The 20,073-nt window shown below is 47.1% G+C and overlaps 1 protein-coding gene across 1 annotated transcript in view; it reads right to left on the bottom strand.

Annotated features, from left to right (window-relative positions):
- The window catches only part of TMEM163 (transmembrane protein 163), a 252,979-nt gene that overhangs the window by 85,807 nt on the left and 147,099 nt on the right, over positions 1 to 20,073 (bottom strand). Inside the window, exons 3-4 of the mRNA XM_030850102.2 lie at positions 3,838 to 3,881; positions 2,302 to 2,393 (exon numbers count right to left, since the gene is read on the bottom strand). Coding sequence (XP_030705962.1) covers positions 2,302 to 2,393; positions 3,838 to 3,881 — 136 coding nt within the window. The remainder of the gene's footprint in view (positions 1 to 2,301; positions 2,394 to 3,837; positions 3,882 to 20,073) is intronic.

Raw genomic sequence — 20,073 nt, 5'->3', positions numbered from 1 at the left:
CAACGCTTGAAAGTCGAGTATGTGTCTGTACTGCACTCTCCAGATTGTTCTCAGTGTATTCCTCAAATACCAGCCAGCAACAGCCTGGGTAGATGCATTCACTGCTCCTTCAGCTAGACCAGTGTTGATTCAACTTCTATCATTATAATACCGTCATTTGAAATTTTACAAAATCAGTTTACTACTATTGTTTCTTAATTTTTTCAACCAATAAGCTGACTCACTTTTTCAAAAATTAACCTTATCCTAAAGAATATCATCTGTGATATCACAGATTTGATACTTTAATTATATTTGTTACAAGAGCTAATGCACATTAAAATACACAGTTAACACTTAAAAGAAGTTTTTGTGCTCTATCTAAAGCCAACAGCTAAACTAAAAGTTGCTCTCATTCTCGAATCAGTTTTGGCATCATCTTTCAAGCCTTCCATCTGGCACATGCAACCTCAGATATATTACTATCTGAGTCCCCTGACACTCAACGTTCGTATGTCTGATTGTGACACAGCATCTCCCATCAAGAATACCTTCTGTCTGGGCACCGCAACAAAGCACGGGGCATTTACTCATTTGTATTCAACTGTCCAAATGCTGCTGAGGTGGAGTAAAGCTGCTGCTCTAATAACCAGCGATGGCTCAGTCCCAGGGGAGCCCCCTTTATAATTAATAACAATGACAGCTAAGGCTTACTGAACTACATGCCAAACACTGCTCTAAGTTAATATATATAACCTAATATTATATTACATCGTATATGTGATGATTACCTCACTCACATAATCGTCACAATAATCCTATGAGGAGGTACTGTTATTTCCCCTTTTTTCCAGGTAAGGAAACAAGGCATAGACCAGTTTAGGATAGCTTCCCATGGTCACAGAGCTGACAAGTTGTGCAGCTGAGATTCAAAGCCAACAGATCTGACTTTGGAACCTGGGGATTACCAAGAGAAGAAAAAAATGGAAATCGGAAAGACACACGTTTTAAGGTCACAAACACAAGTACCTCAAACACACAATCATCACCCACAAGATGTAGAGACTGGGGCAAGCAATATCCTCTAATACAGAGAGGGAGAGAAGACAAGTAGAATAATTTAGAATGCCTTCAAGATGTCTTCTGTAAATTACAGAGGAGAACTCATCTTACTTACAAAGAAAGGAAAAAAAAAAAGCATAAAAATTCAAGGGAGCAAAGATTCCAGTAACACAAATTGAGAGAGGATGGAAGGATGGGTGGATTGGTAGATGGATTTGAAACAGGAGGGAAGGGGACAGGCACAACCTTTAAAAGAATGACACAGGGCTTCCCTGGTGGCGCAGTGGTTGAGAGTCCGCCTGCCAATGCAGGGGACACGGGTTTGTGCCCCGGTCTGGGAAGATCCCACATGCCGCGGAACGGCTGGGCCCGTGAGCCATGGCCGCTGGGTCTGCGCGTCCGGAGCCTGTGCTCCGCAACGGGAGAGGCCTCAGCAGTGAGAGGCCCGCGTACCGCAAAAAAAAAAAAAAAAAAAAAATGACACAGACGTTGAGTATATGACAAAAACTGTGAGTCTTATTATACACTCACTGTATACATCAGCACGCTAAGAGACACACCCACCAGAGCCATGATGGTTCTGAGGCTCACCATAAAAGGTCAAAAAGTGGGCGGTGGCCAAATTAGTGGAAATCCCTGCCCCTTCTCCAAGATAGTTGGAGTAATCCTCTCACTCTTTAGTCTATGAAATTGCCCAGCCCATAGAAGCTAGCCACCCCATAAGTCAGGGACCACATTCTGTCTGTGGAATGTGTATCTCTCTAAATACATACCTATCACTTTGTCTCTCACTGAATTCTTTCTGTGCCGAGATGTAAAGAACTTGAGCTTCATTCAGTAAGTCCTGAGACCAGGTGTGTGATTTCAATGAAAAGACAGTGGGTTCAAGTCCCAGGCTGGGGTTTGACGGGGTTTGAGTCCTGGCCTGGGGGTCCAAGTCCCAATCTGAGCCGTGCAGTTTCGGATTGATCCACGGATAGATGAATGGATGGACAGGCAAATGAGCATACAAATATTCACTCCAGACTCAAGTGCATAGAACAGGGAGAATTATAAAGGGACAACCCATCCCTCTGACCATCGCAGAAGGGGCCTATCATATAGCTGATATCATACTAGCCAGTCTCAAAGGCAATTTGGGGAACTTATTATTCTCATCACCGGGACCAAAGCTACAGGGGGAGCTGTGCTGACAGCCTAATTACGTGCCCCTCATTTGCGAGGGTTCTGCAGTCTGGAAGAAGACAAAAATCCACTTACATGTATTCCCTATGGGCAGAGTGTACAGCGGCCGCGTTGCTGTAACGCCACAGGACGATCGCAGAAGACAGGACGTCAAGGATGGCATCAAACTAGGAGAAGGAGACACGGTATTAGTGGTTTCCCAGAGTTAATAGGGCACAACTGCGAAGACACGAGGTAAGCGTTCTGTGACTCAGAACATCTGAGCCAGTGACCTCAGAGCAAACAGGCTTCACATCGTTACAATGCTGGTCATTCATCATCCTCAAGGTGAATCCTGGGAATTCTGAGCCAGGGCACCCAACACGCCTGCCTGGTGCCAGGGTCACGGCTCTCCCTGGTCCCTTGCTGCTGGGGCCTGAGAAACCACACTCTGGTGTGCAGGGCTCTGCTCCCGGGGCCTCTGGCTCCCAGCCCTCTGGAGATGTGGGCAGGGTGATGACGCTGTTCTGACACATGTGAAATTGATTTCCCCAGGGCAGGCAAGATAATTTCAGCATTTTCCTGCCCGTCCCAAGTAGAAGATTCAGGCCAAGGACTCTGTGTTTCTGGCTCTCAGTGGGACTGTTCTATTGATACCCGGGGTCCAGGGGTCCAGAAGGTGGGGTCACCCAGGGGCTCCGGGAAGTCTGCCAACACCGTGAAATTGGATGCAAAATTCAATGCTTTTGTTCAAATGAACGAGTGAATGCATAAGAGAGAGAAATGTAAGAGAGGAGGGGAGAGAGACAGGAGTATGAGAGGTGGGCAGGGGGGTGGTGTGGAGTGTGTGAGTGCGTGTATGCGGCACTTTGGCATTTTTCTGGAGAGACAGTCCACACCTTTCAAAAGATCCTGAAAAGAATCTGCAAGCCTCAAAACACTGAGGGTGTGTGTTCCTGTTCCCAGCCCGACTTCTCCCCACAACAAAGGGAAGAAGTAGGTCTGGGAACAGGAACACACACCCTCAGGTACAGGAAGCCCTGAAGCTATGCAGGAGGGCTGTTTCAAGGAGCTTTCTCTGCATGAGTCACCACGCCGCACTTTTCATCTGGAAAATTACAAGTACTAGCATTCTCTTAAAGGGATGTGGGAAGACTTCACTCAAGTTTTCAGCAACTGAGACCCATTTTCTCTAACCAACACCCATCAGGAAGCAGGCAGGGAAGCCTGGTTATTCCAAGTCTGGCTACGGACTGACGTCCTAGTGCCAGCAGCCCCGATCTTAACTCCCAACACCTCTGCCCACACCAGCAAATGGTTCACTCCAATGTGTGCCCAGTTTCAAACCTAAAACCTTGGGGGGTTGGCGGGAAGGGCTAAAACCCTATAAGCATCCTTCTCAACCAGATGCAGAAAACATGGTGGCCCTGATCTCTTGTTGAGAATTATACAGTGTCACTGCAGTGTACTTCTATTAAATTATAATTGTTTGTAGAAGCCACTTCCATAAAAGGTGATTGTCATGCTCTCTCTCATTTGCTAACCACCCTCTTAATTAAGAGCCCAGCAAGAGATTTGCAGGCTCAGGAGAAACGTGCAAAACTTCATAAAAGTACATTTCAGGTTACTTACTGCAAACCCAAAAGCAGAGGCGCTGTACCTCATAACGGAGACAGCTAAAAAGAAAGAAAATATTATTCAGAATATTTTAAGACCTCATAGATATTTTCTCTCATTTGTGAGACTATTCATATATTTGATATGGCCTTTTACACATCAATGGAAAAGTTCTAAGAGAAGGAAATTAAAAATTAACTGTACTTGTCAAATCCGAGAATTTAAAAAATTCAAGAGCGATGTGAAAAGCGTCCAGACTTCACCTGCAACACCCTCTCTTCCCAGTGTGCCCTGAAGCAGCAAAGGGCCAGCTTCAGAACGAAAATGCTCAAGCAGTTGTCAGTCAAATGACAGCTGAGGCTCTGAGAATTTAACAACTGGGAATAGAGAGCTGGGAACCATATTAAACTTTGAAAGTGAAACTGTAACCATCCAAACTGTTCCCATAATAAGGTAATTAGTGGTGGTAACTACATGCACACACCATTGCTGGCATGGTTGGAATAAAATCTCTTGCCCACCAGAGCTTAATATCCAGTGTGGACCTCATGAAAGCTGTCTAGAAAAAGAATGAACAAATTACCTTAAACAAGAGATGTCTACAAAAGTAGGTGTTACAGTTATAATTAAAACATATTTCATGCATATTCAAAAATCAGTCGACCTTTTGGGGGGCAAGTTGATTGGGTAGCACTTTTGTCTAATTCTGTGATCTGTTCTGCGCCAAAGCAATGTCCAGCTTCAAAGACAGTTCTCAGTTTGACTTAATAAGGCAGGTCTCCACGCAAAAGCCCTATGAAACAAGCATATGTCCACTCACTAATAAAGAATGAAACCCAACCCAGTGGGTCAGCAAGGCTTTGAAGTGGATCATTCTGGGCACAGATGTTACAAGCACTCCCGCAACGAGTAAGGAAGGCATGGATGCAGGGCATGGAGGTCAATACCCCTCTGGACTCCCACTCAACGCAGCACATGTCCCTTCTCTGGGAGCTGCTCTCTGTCTTATCCATATGGACCCTGGGTGGCCATATTGTGCTTTGGACCCCTGCCCACAGCCATGAGGGGGGTCATCTGACCCAGTGTGACGCAAGCATATTTCATTTTCTATGATTTAAGAATTCCTCTGTGTAGCAGAAATAGAAAGAATTTTATTGTTCTAAACGATGTAGCTGATAAATACACTAGAACTTATTTCTCCCAATTCTGACCCAGTTCCTGATAGAACTAAGCTAGTATGTCAATGCACCTATCTTCTTTGCCTGGTAACAACAGTTTGATGGATTTTTTTTTTTTTTTTTTTTGGCGGTACGCAGGCCTCTCTCCCGTTGCGGAGCACAGGCTCCGGACGCGCAGGCTCAGCGGCCATGCCTCACGGGCCCAGCCGCTCCGCGGCATGTGGGATCTTCCCGGACCGGGGCACGAACCCGTGTCCCCCTGCATCGGCAGGCGGACTCTCAACCACTGCGCCACCCGGGAAGCCCCCTGATGGATTTTTGAATGTTATAAGCAACCAACTACTGGCTTGATTTTTATAGATAATTGCAACACACGACTGGCAAGTGTTCTAATGAAGTTTCAAACTTAAAAAAAAAAAAAAAAAGAACTGAGACAGAGAGAGAGCCTAGCCGGTCAATTTATGCTGTTGGAATTGAAACACCAGAGCTAGGGTTGGCCACACGGTTTGCTACACAGAGAGACAAGCTCCTACAGGGGTAAGCACAGCACTGGGGCAAGAGAGAACCGCTAGCTTCTCGAAGTTTCCCAGCCTTTCCAGAGACTCAGCCACATTCGGGTCCTCGGGCTATGTGAGGTGAGTGCAACTCATTACATTGCTGGCCTTCTGTGTTTGTGACGTGAGCTGCTCCTGTCACCCCTGCTGTCACTCTTACTGGCACAGGGAGAAGGGCAAAGCCAGCCGTGTGCAGTGACCGACTGCAGCTTTCAAGGACAACATGGGTGTGACGGTGCAAAGAGGCACTGGACCTTCCCAAAGAACTCAACTCCCGGCCAGGTTGGCATGTGCAAAAAAAAAAAAAAGGCAGCAGACCCCTTGCCAGGTCTGAAGTGCCCTGTAAGACACTGATCCTGGCTTGCAGTAAGCACTCAGTAACTGTGGATGAAGCTTAATAAAATTTCATAGAAATGAATCGAAATGAGTATCTGGCTTGTTTCCTTTACAATCTGTTTTTAGGATATCTTAGTTGTGTGCTTTTTGTGGGTGACTTCTTTACCAGTAATGGAAACCTTATTAACTCTTACTAGCATCTTGCACGGATGCTCAATATATACCTCAGATGAAGAGCTGTCCAGGCGGGAGGCCCCTCTCTGTCTCCACCTGCACTGTCTGGACTGGGCAGCACGGAATGGACAACACAGCTAGAAAAGCCCTCCACTAGCCTTCACAGAAGACCTGCTGCTTTCCAAGCAGTAAACCATTGCTGTAAAATGTTTTAATCAAGTTATTCGGTAATACCAGGCATTTGTAGAGTGGGCTACAGATTCCAAGTACTCTCAGAACTATACTGGAAAATTCTGCTTGTGCGACTTGAGCCTGCCCAGTGGATGAATAACTGAGAGCACAGGTAGAATCTTCATATTGTTCTATCCCACACACACCAAGGAGAACTGGAGCAGCTGGGCCCCAGGTTCACGTAGAGTCCTGAAGACAAGGGAGGCATTCCCATGTCTCATTTACTTCTAAATTGGCTCCATCGAATTTCCTTGATGCGATGGAAAGGGGGAAAGGCTGGACATTGCATGGGGAATCGAGGGAGCACTGAAGGGCCCTCCACTTGGGCACAGCTCTGGCAGCTTCCCTTTGGGAGCGACTCCCCAGCTCTCGCGAAGACACAACAGCAAACAGTCGTTGGCACCGGACCCAAATGCAAGAGGTCAGCCCAACTTTTAGGAATTTCTTTAGAGTAAATGACTTTATTTTCCTTGGCCCTAACCTGACATGACACATCCTAATTCTGGGATAAGAACGGACTCAGAGGAAAGGGTCGGATTGGTTTAGAAAGCTGCTACTCCCACAGAAAGAGAGCTAACTGTGGGGTTTCCATGAGGGCGTTTCCAACTTCCCTTGTGCTAAGAATGAGTTCCACTTGAAGAGATCCTGGGCCAAGATGACCCACACCAAGGCAGAGATCACAGGGCAGGTGCCCCTGGAGCCCACAAGTACTTGGCTGACGGGAGCTGGGAAGCCAGCAAAGGTCCAACAAAAGTGCAGCGGCGCCTTTAAGGCAGGTGCTACATTCAACACTGGACAACAGAGAAGAAAGGGCCATGTCGACCTCAGACCGTTATGCTGCAAGCTGGCAAGGTCCACTCTCATTGCAAGGGTGGAGGTCTCCTAGGAAGGCTGCTCTGGGTCAAGGCAGAGGCCCAGCTGAAGATAATGAAATCTCTGTGGCCCTCAGCACGCAAGTGTGAGGCTGTTTAATGCACACCACAGCTGCTCCTGGATGGAGCACCTGAAACCCAGCAGGACCCTGTGGGGCTCCTGGGCACAAAAGGCTTTCTGTGTCCCCCATTTCTTGTTTGCAGGAAACAGGCTTCATTCAGCCTCCATGACCTTCCCTGAGTTCCAAAGGGCAGGTTCAAACAGTTGCTAATCAGGGCAGGGAGGGGAGGCGGAGACAAGGAAGGAGAAGCCAAGAAACAATAGTGCAGCCTCCCACTACGGGGAGTTTGGGGTTGGTAGATTGCAAGCTGTTACATTCAGAATGGATACACAGCAAGGTCCTACTGTCTAGCACAGGGAACTGTATCCAGTCTCCTAGGATAAACCATAACGGAAAAGAATATTAAAAAAAGAATGTCTATATATATGTGTGTGTATAACTGAGTCACTTTGCTGTACAGCAGAAATTAACACAACACTGTACCTCAACTCTACTTCAATAAAAAAGTTAAAAAAGAAACAATAGTGCAGCCTTGGGGCAGGGTCCTGGTTCCCCCTCAAGGGGCGCACAGAACAATATCTTTGAGCTGTTTTGCAGATACTGACCCCCAACAGGTGGGAGAAGTTAACCGTATGCGGCCCCCAAGCACGCAGACCCCAGACCGGTTGGAACCAGAGGGTTGATGATGCTGACTCCCAATTACCTCACCTCCAGCCAATCAGAAGAATGCCCACGAGCTGATCACGCCCTCCTCTTTCAAACATTACTATAAAACTCTTCACTGCCCCCTCCAAGTGGGGACACATAGTTTTTAGGGCATTCGCCTGCTGTGGCCCAAGCTATTCTTTTCTACTTTACCCGAAACTCTGTCTCCGAGATTCAATTCGGGAGCGGTGTACAGAGGCCGAATTTCGGCTACACGCCCCACCACCAGCAGCCTACAGTTTCCTCTGGATACCACTGGTAGCAGAGGGAAAATCAGGGAAATTTTCAGGAATGTTTCTGCCCTTACATTCAGAACTTGTCTCTAACACTCATCACTGAACCACGCACTCAAGGAGGTGGTACAGCCTACAGGCCAGTGAGCCTCATTCCCCAGGGAGCTGAGGCCTTGGCTTCCGTCCTCTCATCCCCCCACCCCGACCCCGTGTTCGGAGTGGAAGCAGGCTGTCATCTGATTAGGCTGGCCTAGCACACCCAAAAACGCACGCTTAGCAACTGGGCTCCTCTCACTTTCCCTGCTGTCTTGTGTCTTGTTTTTTAAATACTAAGACACAGAGTTCTTAAGGTGTTCCTAAGTCAAATGAAGACCTATAGTTTGGGGCCTGCCCAGCAGCCATTCCCCATTCGGTTAGAAGGGCCCTGAGTCTCCTCTGGGAAACAGTATATCCCCTACTCTCAGACTATGGGGTGTGAGTGGGACGGCATTGTGACCCCCACTCTAGTCTATCCCTGTCCCGAGGCCAGAGTTAATGATTCAGAGATGGCACAATTCAATTTGAGCCAGTGACAACCAGTCCTGAGTTTCTGCTGAAAATACTGGGAAGAGGATGTCTTTCTAAGAGGCGACAGTAGAGCTGGCAGCAAGAAAACAGGAGCTGCCAGTAGCAATTCTGCCCTAAATGAGGGGAGGCTGCCTTAGGACGAAGCCAACATGGAGGAAAGCAGTTATTAAGACAGACACAAATCAAAGCCCTGGTGACAAGGACTGAACCTCTGGAATCAGCCCTACCTGAAGTCTACCCCTATATTTTTCAAATATCAATACATTGGTCAATCATTTCCAATAATTTTTCAGCCAGTCTGAGTTGAGTTTGTATCACTGGAAGCCAAATGAGTCTTAATACACCTTGAGCCAGTCATCCCTTTTCCAAGAATCTCTTTTAATGCCTAAGAAATGGACAAACACCTTCTACACAAAAGCTTCACTGTAGGTTTGCATGATTTATAATAGCAAAACACTGGTTGCAATTTAAATATCCAGCAGTAGGGTAATGATTAAAGAACGGTCCATTTAAAGAATAAGCTATACGTAGCTGTTCAGAAGTGTTTACCAAGGGTGCTGTTGGCTAACGTTGATATTAGCATACTAGATAGAATAATGGTGTTGACAATCAACAGCTGGTGTATTTGGTGCCGTGAGGACTGGGTGCCGCGGGAAAGGATGGGTCTAGGTCAGGAGGGGTTCTGCCTGGTACAGGTGCAAACTGAATGGAGAGGTCAGAAGAGGCTTCACTGAGAAGGTGAGACTTGAGCAAAGGTCTGGAGGAGGTGGGGAAGAGAGCAGGGCAATCATCTGGGGGAAGAAACTTCCAGATAATGGGAGGAGTCAATTGCAAAGGCCCTGAGGTGGGACACCTGACATCTATGAGGCCATTCTGTCCGAGACAAAAGGGAGTAAGAGGGAAGTTACGTGAGATCATAGATTTCCTTACTGTTTGAGCAAAAAACTTAGGTAGAAAAGGGCAAGAGACAAGACGATATGTGTGATACAGTACAACTACACTTCAAAAATGCGTTGAAAACAACTTTTTAAAAAGCCCTCAACTCATAACAATGGTTAATCTTTAGTGGGTTGGAATATTTGAGGGCTGTTTGAGTGGATTTCTTTCCTTTCTACTTTTTTGTATTTCCTACGTTTTCCACAACCATCATATATGACCACTCAAGGTAGAAAAAGAAATCCATTTTATTTGGGGGGAAAATTATCCGACTTGTAACAACGTAGTCAAAGATGTAAATCAGCACAGCAGAAAGCAGATTTATGACAAACATCTGAGAGCAGGCGGCACTGTGAGCTCATGAATGCTTCTGGCTAAGAGGAACGCATCCTACCATACACATCTTTATTACGTCTCCATTTCTGAAATCCATCTCCCAGGCCAAATCACCTACAGGAGCAGCTTGCAAACGCCCCAAAGAGTTCTTAGAAGCATGGCGCGGGCAGACAGGCCAGGGACACAAGCAAAATGTCACTTCCCATCTAAGGGACCTCCAGCCTCCGCGGTTTTTGCGTGTCCTACACTCCACTTTCATTGACATGTCAAGGGGGTAATAACAGCTACACTCCCAGAAGCACACATACAACAGAAGTCCTAAGGAAATATTTATACAGGTCTGGTTGAAGACCAGAACGTCTTTAAGTCCCACTCAGGCCAGAAATCACTTCAGCTGGAAACTCCAATTCAAACAGAAGGACAGCTGGAAAATGGAGCGGACCCAGGCAACCCATTGTTAGGGCAAAGCCACATGCAAATCCCACAGCTGAGTAAGCAGCAGGCTTGCAGAGGTGCAGACAAAGTGCCCTGGAAATGCACAGGGAGGTCCTGGAAATGCACAGGGAGGTGAGAGAGCCAGCGAGGCAACTGAGGGTCAAGGCCGAGAGCCCCTCAAGGGTGAAACAAAGAATGCCATTTCAGCTGCAGGCAAAATTTATCCAACAGCAAGGACCCATCTGTCATTCTCACCAAAGTCAGGCAGTAATTGTCTTGAGCCTTAGCACTCTTTAGCAATACCCCAGGTCCATTAACACCTCCCATTGCTAAATTCTGTGCCCAGTACAGCTCCGTTAATAAATCAACCCCACTTTAATTAGACCACCTTTGTCCCTCCGACGTCTACCAACCACCCCTCCCACAGCTACGGAACTAACGCCATTTGCGAACCCATCTTTCCATCATCCACCTTCATCGTGCTGGCTGCAACCAAGGCAGCCGCAGGAGTCAAAATTAACTGACTGATGTTCTGACCCACTTCAAGAGCACCTCCAACAGCTTCCAGACGCTCCCTCCCACTCAAACAAGAATATAACGTACCCAAAAATGAGTGACAGGATGCTGGATTCAGTCACCGCTGAAGGAAGAGGGTAAAGCAGTTAGGAAAATAGATCAACAGAACTGCTTAGCCCGTTCAACTACTCATCTTCAGCGGCAGCACAGTGACGACTTTGTATTGAAAGATGGTACGGAAAACCCCCAACGAACTTTTTGGCCAGCCCAATACTTTGGTCTGTCTAGACCATAATTTGCAAAAGCGCACCTAAGGATGAAATTCAGAAGTTTCTGTTTGACCTATATAGTATTATTCAAGCATCAGAACTGGTTACCAACATTTTTAAGTCAGGAAAACCTGAGATCTGCCGGTGCTGGGCAGTCCCTTTCAGCGATGCAGCGCTGTGTTTGGGCGGGGTGTGCTCTTGGCCAGTTGCCTCTCCTGCATCATTGGACCCAGCTGGCCTCGCTCACCCGCCTGGCCCCTCAGGGTATCCAGCTGACCCGGCAGGCTTGAGGGTATAGCTCTGAGCAGCTTAAGGGAAAGGACAGTAGTTTCACCTCTGTGTCTGCAGTTGCCAGCAAAATCCCTGCTAAATATTCATTTTACTGCATGAACAGTAGCCTCCAACGTTTCCACTGTCAGGTCTGGCTCTCGGCAAATTATAGAAAGCTGTACGGTGGGTGGGTCAGTTCTCAAAGCCAACACCATTCTTTGAGAGATTCATCTTCCCTAGAACCTGAGAAGCAGTCATTAGCCCAGGCAGGCTATGGGCACTGCCCACCCACCCTCCAGGGCTCTGCCTGTCTGCAGACAGGGAAGCTCTTGCCAAGACCTCAGGGACGATTATGAAGGTTTCTCTTTCTTTCACATGACCAAGAGGCAGGTCATGTACAAAAAGTGGCCATAAAGTCCCTTCCACCATCCCACACCCACAATAACCTGTGTGACCCACAGCAAGGACAGTCATGAAGAGGTTAGAAAATATTGTCCTTGAGCTACTGCAATGGGGCAGGGAGCACCGTTTGATGGTGACCTGGGGAGCTTTGCGATGAAAGATGAATTTGCATTCAGGTTTATAACAGGAAGCAACTCCCAAGGTGTCTTGCCTGAACTCCCCACATCCTCCCAACCGTCCCCCTGCTTTCTCAACATGCAGCCAGAGTGGTTCTAGCTGTCCCACTCCCAGGAAAGGCCTAGGTCCTTATGACGGAGGAGGCCCCACGCACTGACCTCCTCCATTACAGCTGCACCTGTCCACTGACCTCCCCTCAGCCAGGCATGCTCCTGCTGGTCTGGGTTCTATCTCATTCTTCCGCCTGGAGCCTTCTTACCACAGAATCTGACTGGCTCACTCCCTCATTGCCTTCAGGTCTCTGTTCAAAGCTCACCTCAGCCTGTCCTGGCAACCCTACTTAATACTGCAACCTTCCCCTTACCATGCTCTAGGGTTCCTTTATCCAGAGCACATACATCTTCTACCACACCATCCCACTTACTTATCTATGAATACTGTATACCCTTTGCCCCACTTCACACGTTAGAATGTAAGCACTACAAAGGCCACAGGCTCTTCTGTTTTGTTCCTCAGTGTTTCTCATATGCCTAAATCAATGCCTGAACACACAAAAGCCCTCAGCTTGATTGACTGATTGATTCATTGACTGATTGAAACGACGCCTACTGCTTAGCTTCAACCTGCAGTGAACAAAGTCTTCGGGGAGAAAGCAGACAGGACTGGGGTTCAACACGCACCGAGAGGCCCAGATGTGTGACCAGGCGGCCATTCCCTGAGCAAACGGGAGTGGCAGCCAACACTCTGCAAGGCATCACAGAGAAAGCAGCCTCTGTAAGGCCCATTCTTTTAAAGAGAACCTGGAGCACCTGCAAAAGACAAAGACCTGGGACTATGGGAAGAGCCAGAACGGCCTCGAACCCAGAAAGCCAAGAGCCAGCACAGAATAAATAGCACATGAAAAAAGAAAGTCAGAATGAGAGCAACCCAGGGAGAGTCTCCACCCTGGACCAGGGCACCTCACTCCTTCCAACACACACCAGACGCTCATTCGCTCCGCTTCAGTGAGTGTAACATGAAATGCACCCACCCCCACTCCAGAGCGGGAAGTCAGTGTTCCTGGACCATGAACGGGACAACTGCTACTTAACAGGGAAAGACGGGATTTCGAGAGGCTCTCAAGGGTCCCAGGGCACAGGAGGCACCAGTTCAGGGATGAAAAGCCAAGAGCCCAGCTTTTCATGCCAGAGTTTCTTCAGCAACACAGCACACTTTCACGTCGCTTCTTCTACAAACAGGGAATAAAGAGGTGGAAGAGCTGCTGGAAGCACGGTTACCCAACTTTGATGATCCTTTACGGACTGTCATCAGTGGAGTAAACGACCCACCCTCACTTGTTCTTACAATCATTCCAAAGACCTCACTCGCCAGAACTAAGGGGAGGAGCAAGCCTCTCGCTGAATGTCAACTGCCTTACATATAACTTTATTCCTCCCTGTGCTCTGGTTACTGTGAGCACAGCTCTATTGCCTGTGGGTGGCTTGGCCAGGGGCCCTCAGATGACACTCGGCCCTGTCCTGCAACCCTCTCCAGACGAACACGAGGAGCCTGAGCTCCCCAATCATTCTTTCATTCAATAAATAAATGTTTATTGAGCATCTACTATGTGCCACTGCTGGGGATAGCTGGGGATACAGGCATGACTTGCCCTGCGATTTGATGAAATATGCCTCTAAAAGCCCTAACTGTCCCTTAATCTTAGAACACTGCTACTTTTGCCTCATAAATAAAGCATTCACTGAACAGAAATCAGAGATGGGGGAATTTTATAAAACAGAACCTCACAGTTTGTCACCTCTAGCCTTCTGTTCTGAGTGTGGTTGCTGTGAATTTGAAGCTTGAATGCTCATTCTCAGGCCATTATTTCCAAGTTGGCTCAGCATCTGTCCTCTGGCACCCAAAGCCCCCGTCCCTGCTGCCCTCACCTTGCACCACAGAGAAATGATCCTTGGGTCTTCTCCAACCAGCCTATGAAGACCTGAAATCAGGCTGATTGCATCGTATTCAACTATCTCCAAGGCCTGTGAAAGCACCAGCTCAGAGTTGATGCTTAATAAATGATTACTGAGCGATAAATTCTTAAAAAATCTCTAAGCCCTGATAATAATGTCAGCTTTTTACTTAACATGCAATCATTAATTCATACCGGAACCAAAAGCTAATGCCACGGGCAACTAGAGCTCGCGACGGTGTCGATGTTGCCACCCAAGGTCAACCTTGTCAGACGACTAAGATGCCCCTTACTCTGGCACTGCTGACACACACCACACATTGGACTCCTTTGGTTTAAAGAACTGCTAAAGGAACTATTTAAAAAACAGAATATATTGTTGGGGAAGAGGAATACACCCAATAAGCCTTCAAAGACCTGGCTTAAACAGCTAGTGCTGGGGCTTCCCTGGTGGCGCAGTGGTTGAGAGTCCGCCTGCCGATGCGGGGGACACGGGTTCGTGCCCCGGTCCGGGAAGATCCCACTTACCGCGGAGCGGCTGGGCCCGTGAGCCATGGCCACTGAGCCTGCGCGTTCGGAGCCTGTGCTCCGCAACGGGAGAGGCCACAACAGTGAGAGGCCTGCGTACCGCAAAAAAAAAAAAAAATGACCGAAATTAATGGCCCCAAGATAGCACTTTTCTCCACTGCAACAAATCATTTCCTTCCTAGTTGGGGATGGTGGTGATGGGAAATCAAGAGGAGGAAGAACAAACGCAAACATCCTCAGTGATACAACTGTCCTGGACACTCACTTTGTCTCCTAGACACGAAGGTCAGAGAATGTATTTTGCAGTGGCTAAAAAGGTCAGGTCTCCACTTGGCTACATTGCTCCCTCTCTAGGGGGTTGAAAACTTATGTGTTTTCTTATATAAAGGTCACCATCACACCTGAAGTAGTTCACTGCATAAGCTTAGCATTCTTATCACTTAAAAAAATAAAATGTGATCCAAATAAGATTTAGCATAGAATAAGGCAATTTACTCAACAAATATAATTCACCTTACAATATTTGAAAGCACGTGTTAACTGCTATATTTTGGGGTGTCCCAGGTCTATTATGTTTCAGTAAAATATTGTCAGCTTTCACTAACCTTGAACATAAGTCATCATGGCCTTCAAAAAGGTAGAAACAAGAATGAAGGAAAGAAATCTTAAGTTCAGTTTCTAAGTCAACAAATGCATCAGCTATGCATGTACCCTGTGAGCGCCCTAAAGTGTGGAGAGTACAACAGCAAAGAAAAGACATCAGCAGACCCATCACACAATCAATACAACTTCACGGGAGAAGCCTAGGCTCAGTCGCAAGAACAAATATGGACGGTACAACCCTCGAACGTGAATTATAGACACTCCATGGTGTCAGTAAGCCAAAGACCCATAGTGCCTGAGACAAAGAGCCTGAACTGAGCTCCGGTTGAATTCTATACGTGAGAACTGTGTTTTTGGCATTTTACATGAACCGGGACAATCTCCCAGTGATATTGAGCTATAAATCAAAGAGGAATCAGTGCTGATGCCCCTAGAAGAAAGTATAACTAAGGAGTCATGGTTTTCTTGATCCTATGACAATAATTCTTCCCTGATAGGACCAGCTTTATTTCCACTCAGTGCTGATAAATAACTCATAACTACGTAGCAGGACAGTGAATGAAACTCTTAACCATGGTTGGCCCATCTACCTCAGGGTTTTTCTAAATCAATTCCTTAGGCTCTATAGGTTCATAACCTTTAGGGATCACACAGGGTCTCCCACTCTACTCCTACCCCCTTTCCATCAGAGCAACTTCCTTTTTACCTTGATTAAGAACTAGGGTTCTGGGCTTCCCTGGTGGCGCAGTGGTTGAGAGTCCACCTGCCGATGCAGGGGACGCAGGGCCGCGGGTTCGCGCCCCGGTCTGGGAATATCCCACATGCCGCGGAGCGGCTGGGCCCGTGAGCCATGGCCGCTGAGCCTGCGCATCCGGAGCCAGTGCTCTGCAACGGGAGAGGCCACAATAGTGAGAGGCCCGCGTACCGCAAAAAATTAAAAAAAAAAAAAAAGAACTAGGGTTCTGTCAAAATTTAGCTGCAAAGAGTTAATTTAAAAGAACACTTGAGAACACATATACGAAGGCTCCCTATGCACATTAATAAGGGGGATGGTCTTCACACTGCACACCGTCCTTTCTAGGTAGGACTCGTGTTCTAGCCAATGCCCAGCCCCTGGCAGAAATCAAGCCCCTAATACAATTTTTTATTTATTTTTTTTATTATTGATTGATTGATTGATTGATGGCTGCATTGGATCGTTGTTGTTGCGCACGGACTTTCTCCAGTTGCGGCGAGCGGGGGCTACTCTTTGCTGCACTGCGCGGTCCTCACATTGCGGTGGCTTCTTCTGTTGCGGAGCACAGGCTCTAGGCCCGTGGGCTTCAGCAGTTGTAGTATGAGGGCTCAGCACTTGTGGCTCGGGGGCTCTAGAGTGCAGGCTCAGCAGTTGTGTCGCATGCACCTAGCTGCTCCGCGGCATGTGGGATCTTCCCGGACCAGGACTCGAACCTGTGTCCCCTGCATTGGCAGGCAGATTCTTAACCACTGCACCACCAGGAAAGCCCCCCTAATTATTATGGATCAGGGAAAATAAGGCCATATTCTGTCCCCATACTCAGAGACGGTCCTTGAAGACGTCCATCAACTACCACCAACCAAGGGGACCCACAATACTCAACTCTGTGGACACCATGGAACTTTTTTCTGGGATCCACATATCCTAGACAGTTATTTTTGCTCATTTCTGCTTTACTGTTCAGGTATAAGAAGTCTTTTCTTTTGGGGGGGGTCTGCCCCTTTCCAGTAGGGGTAATTGATACTAAGATGGCCCTGCCTTCGGAGATAATTCAAGGCCACCACAAATTGAAGAGTCAACCTGAGAATGAGGCTGACACAGAATAAAGGAGAGGAGAGAGAAGGAAGCAGGTGGGTGGCAGGAGAGACACAGAATTCTGACAACATCACTTGAGGCCACGGATCCAGCCAATTGCACTCAGTAATATGTTCTCACTTATTGTGCTTAAATTAACATGAGGCATCTCTATTGCTTGTAACCTGAACACTCTTGACGGCTACAACACATGAACGTCTTTTTCAATCAGAACACTCAATGCTAAACACGACTCCCCCACTCAAGTTGGCTTCACCTCAAAGATAAATTAAGAATTGATGCACACAAGGATCTCTGCAAATGATAAGCTGCCCTCAAATTATAAACAGCCTCAGTCTTAAGGATCCAGGTACATCCAATGTGACAACAAAGGATGCACACAGCTAAGAGAATAATGACTGAAATGGTATTGCCTAGTTACCGTCTCACTTTGTAGTGATCCTTTCTCACTGGCATTTATTTTCTAACCAACTAGGCTATGGTTTAACCACAGAACAGGGGGATTTCTGAGAGCTCACCCCCACTTGCCTCTGCCGTGACCTTTACTCACTACCAAGTTCAGCGGTGGGGAAAGCCTAAGGTATGGATATTATCTTTACCCTGGAAAAAAAAAAATCCAAAGAATTCTACTGTATAGATTTTCAAACTTTTAGATTACCTACATCAGCAGCCCTGGTGACTTACCAGAAGGGCTCACAACAATCAGCATTTCGTCACAGCCAAGACTGATTACAACAAGAGGATACAAAGCCACATCAGCAAAGGGAAAAGGTGCCCCGAGCAAAGGCCAGAGGAGACCACACGCAAGCTTCCAAGAGTCCTCTCCCAGGGAGGTCAAGAAGGATGTGCTTAACTCCTCCCGTAATAAGTTGGGACAACACGGACGAAGCGCTGTGTCCCAGAGAAGCTCATTAGAGACCCAGCCCCTGGGGATTTTATGGGGGAGGAGGGGGGCCGTGGGACTTGTCTTATAAGTACCTTCTGTCTGGCAGGTACTAAAACCCCAGACTCCCAGAAGGCAAGCAGGTGCTCAGCATACACCACACCGTTTCTACAGGCAGTTTAGGCTCAGTGAGCCCCTCTGATCATGGAAAGTGTCATATCCATGCTTCACTGGTCAAGTCCCCACATGCCACCCGAAGGCCAGCCTTGCAAGCAGGCTTTTCTAGGATAGCAGCAGCCCACCTGCTAGATTATCAGTTTCTAGACAGGACCAAAGCTTAATTTCTCACATCAGAGTGAGATCGGAGCCCTGAGACACAAAGTGGCTTGCCCAAAAGCACAGAGCAAAGCTAGAACTGGCACCCAGGTCTCCAGATGCCCAGAGAGAGGAAAGTACAGTCAGCCCCACCCTCAGCCTCCAGACACATATCTTCCAAAGAGGTTCACTTCAGAGCAGAGACTGCAAATGAAGAAATTATTGCAGGGAGAGCTTTGATTCTCCAGCCACAAATTCTCCATGGCAACATTAATTATATCCATCACTTTGCAAGTTTCACTGATGGAATAAATATAATTTTTTAATATTCTACCACTAACCCTCCTCTTAGAAAAAGATACCTCTCTGACTCAATTTAATTATATTTGAAAATACCAAGCTCATTATCACTTTAATTAAAATCTTACATTTTCACTTAAAGCTGGAAACGTCCTTAGAGATGGTCCATCTAGTCCAACATCTTTATTTAACAGAAAAAGCAATGGGGTCCAGGGAGGGAAGCAACTTTACTGAGGCCCCAACATCAGTGTGTCTAAAAGCTGGGACTAGAACCCTCCTCTCCTGACTTTAAGTCACGTGCCCTTCTAGTGCCCCATGATATCCTATCAGCCCAGGTTCATATCTCAGAAGACCATATTCGTTTATTATAGGCCCTTAAGTACTTAATGATCTGAAATAAAGTCTTCTTCATGACCTGTGCAAGGAAATCTATAGCTATATATATATATGTATAGCAAAGAGCCAATATTCCTCAAATTAGAAATAAATTTTAATAAAAATAACTGCTGCACTGGAGGATATTTGATATGACATTTAGATGATGTTTGTATGTATCCCCTTGTAAATATTCATGATTACCCAGAAGTACAACACAGTGCTGAATCTGCAAAGATTCAACATGCCTAAGACATCAACCACCCACAAAGGCAGCCACTGGACTGACCACCAAGGGGCCTTCCACGTCCAAACTCCTGAGCAAGCTGTGTGCTGATGAAAGAATATCAAGGGGGCTTCCCTGGTGGCGCAGTGGTTGAGAGTCCGCCTGCCGATGCAGGGGACACGGGTTCGTGCTCCGGTCCGGGAGGATCCCACATGCCGCGGAGCGGCTGGGCCCGTGAGCCATGGCCGCTGAGCCTGCGTGTCCGGAGCCTGTGCTCCGCAATGGGAGAGGCCACAGCAGTGAGAGGCCTGCGTACCGCAAAAAAACAAAAAAAAGATGGATAGAAGGGGCTCAGTCTAAGGAAGTGACATTCAAGGTGTGTCAGAAAAGTGTAAACCCAGCACTTCTCACCTGGGGGCACTATTGCTCGCCCCCGCCCCAGGGGACATTTCGCAATGTCTGGAGACATTGACTTCACTGCTCGAGAGTGGGGTTACTCCTGGCATCTTGTGAGCAGAGGCTGGGGATGCTGCTAAACATCCTACAGTGCACAGGACAGACCACACACACACACACACACACACACACAAAACAAAAATTATCCAGGACAAAATATGGATAGCGCCGAGGCTGGGAAACACTGCTCTAAAGAGATAAAGGCCAATTTGCAGTTCTTGAGAATGTGTACATAGATCGATTCTGAGAATTCTGTACTGCTTCAGTGTCAAGCAGGATGATATTTGAAGATAATTTCCAACATTAAAACAGAATTTAAAACCTAACTTAATTAACCAGAGGATTCCAGTTGCCGTAAATATTTACAAAGAGCTTTAGTCTGTTTATTTCACTGTTTTAAGGCTTGTGTCCTTTCATTCTGTAAAACTTGGAATGTTGTTTGGTAGAATTTGGTCATGATACTTGGGACGCCAGTTGCAGCTCTGCTTCCATTATTAGAACTCAGGGAGTTACGACCCTCGGGTGAACTT

This window comes from Globicephala melas, chromosome 7 (genome assembly GCF_963455315.2).
Source record: "Globicephala melas chromosome 7, mGloMel1.2, whole genome shotgun sequence".
Taxonomy (NCBI): Eukaryota; Metazoa; Chordata; class Mammalia; order Artiodactyla; family Delphinidae; genus Globicephala; species Globicephala melas.
This window is presented reverse-complemented; position numbering and strand designations above follow the sequence as displayed.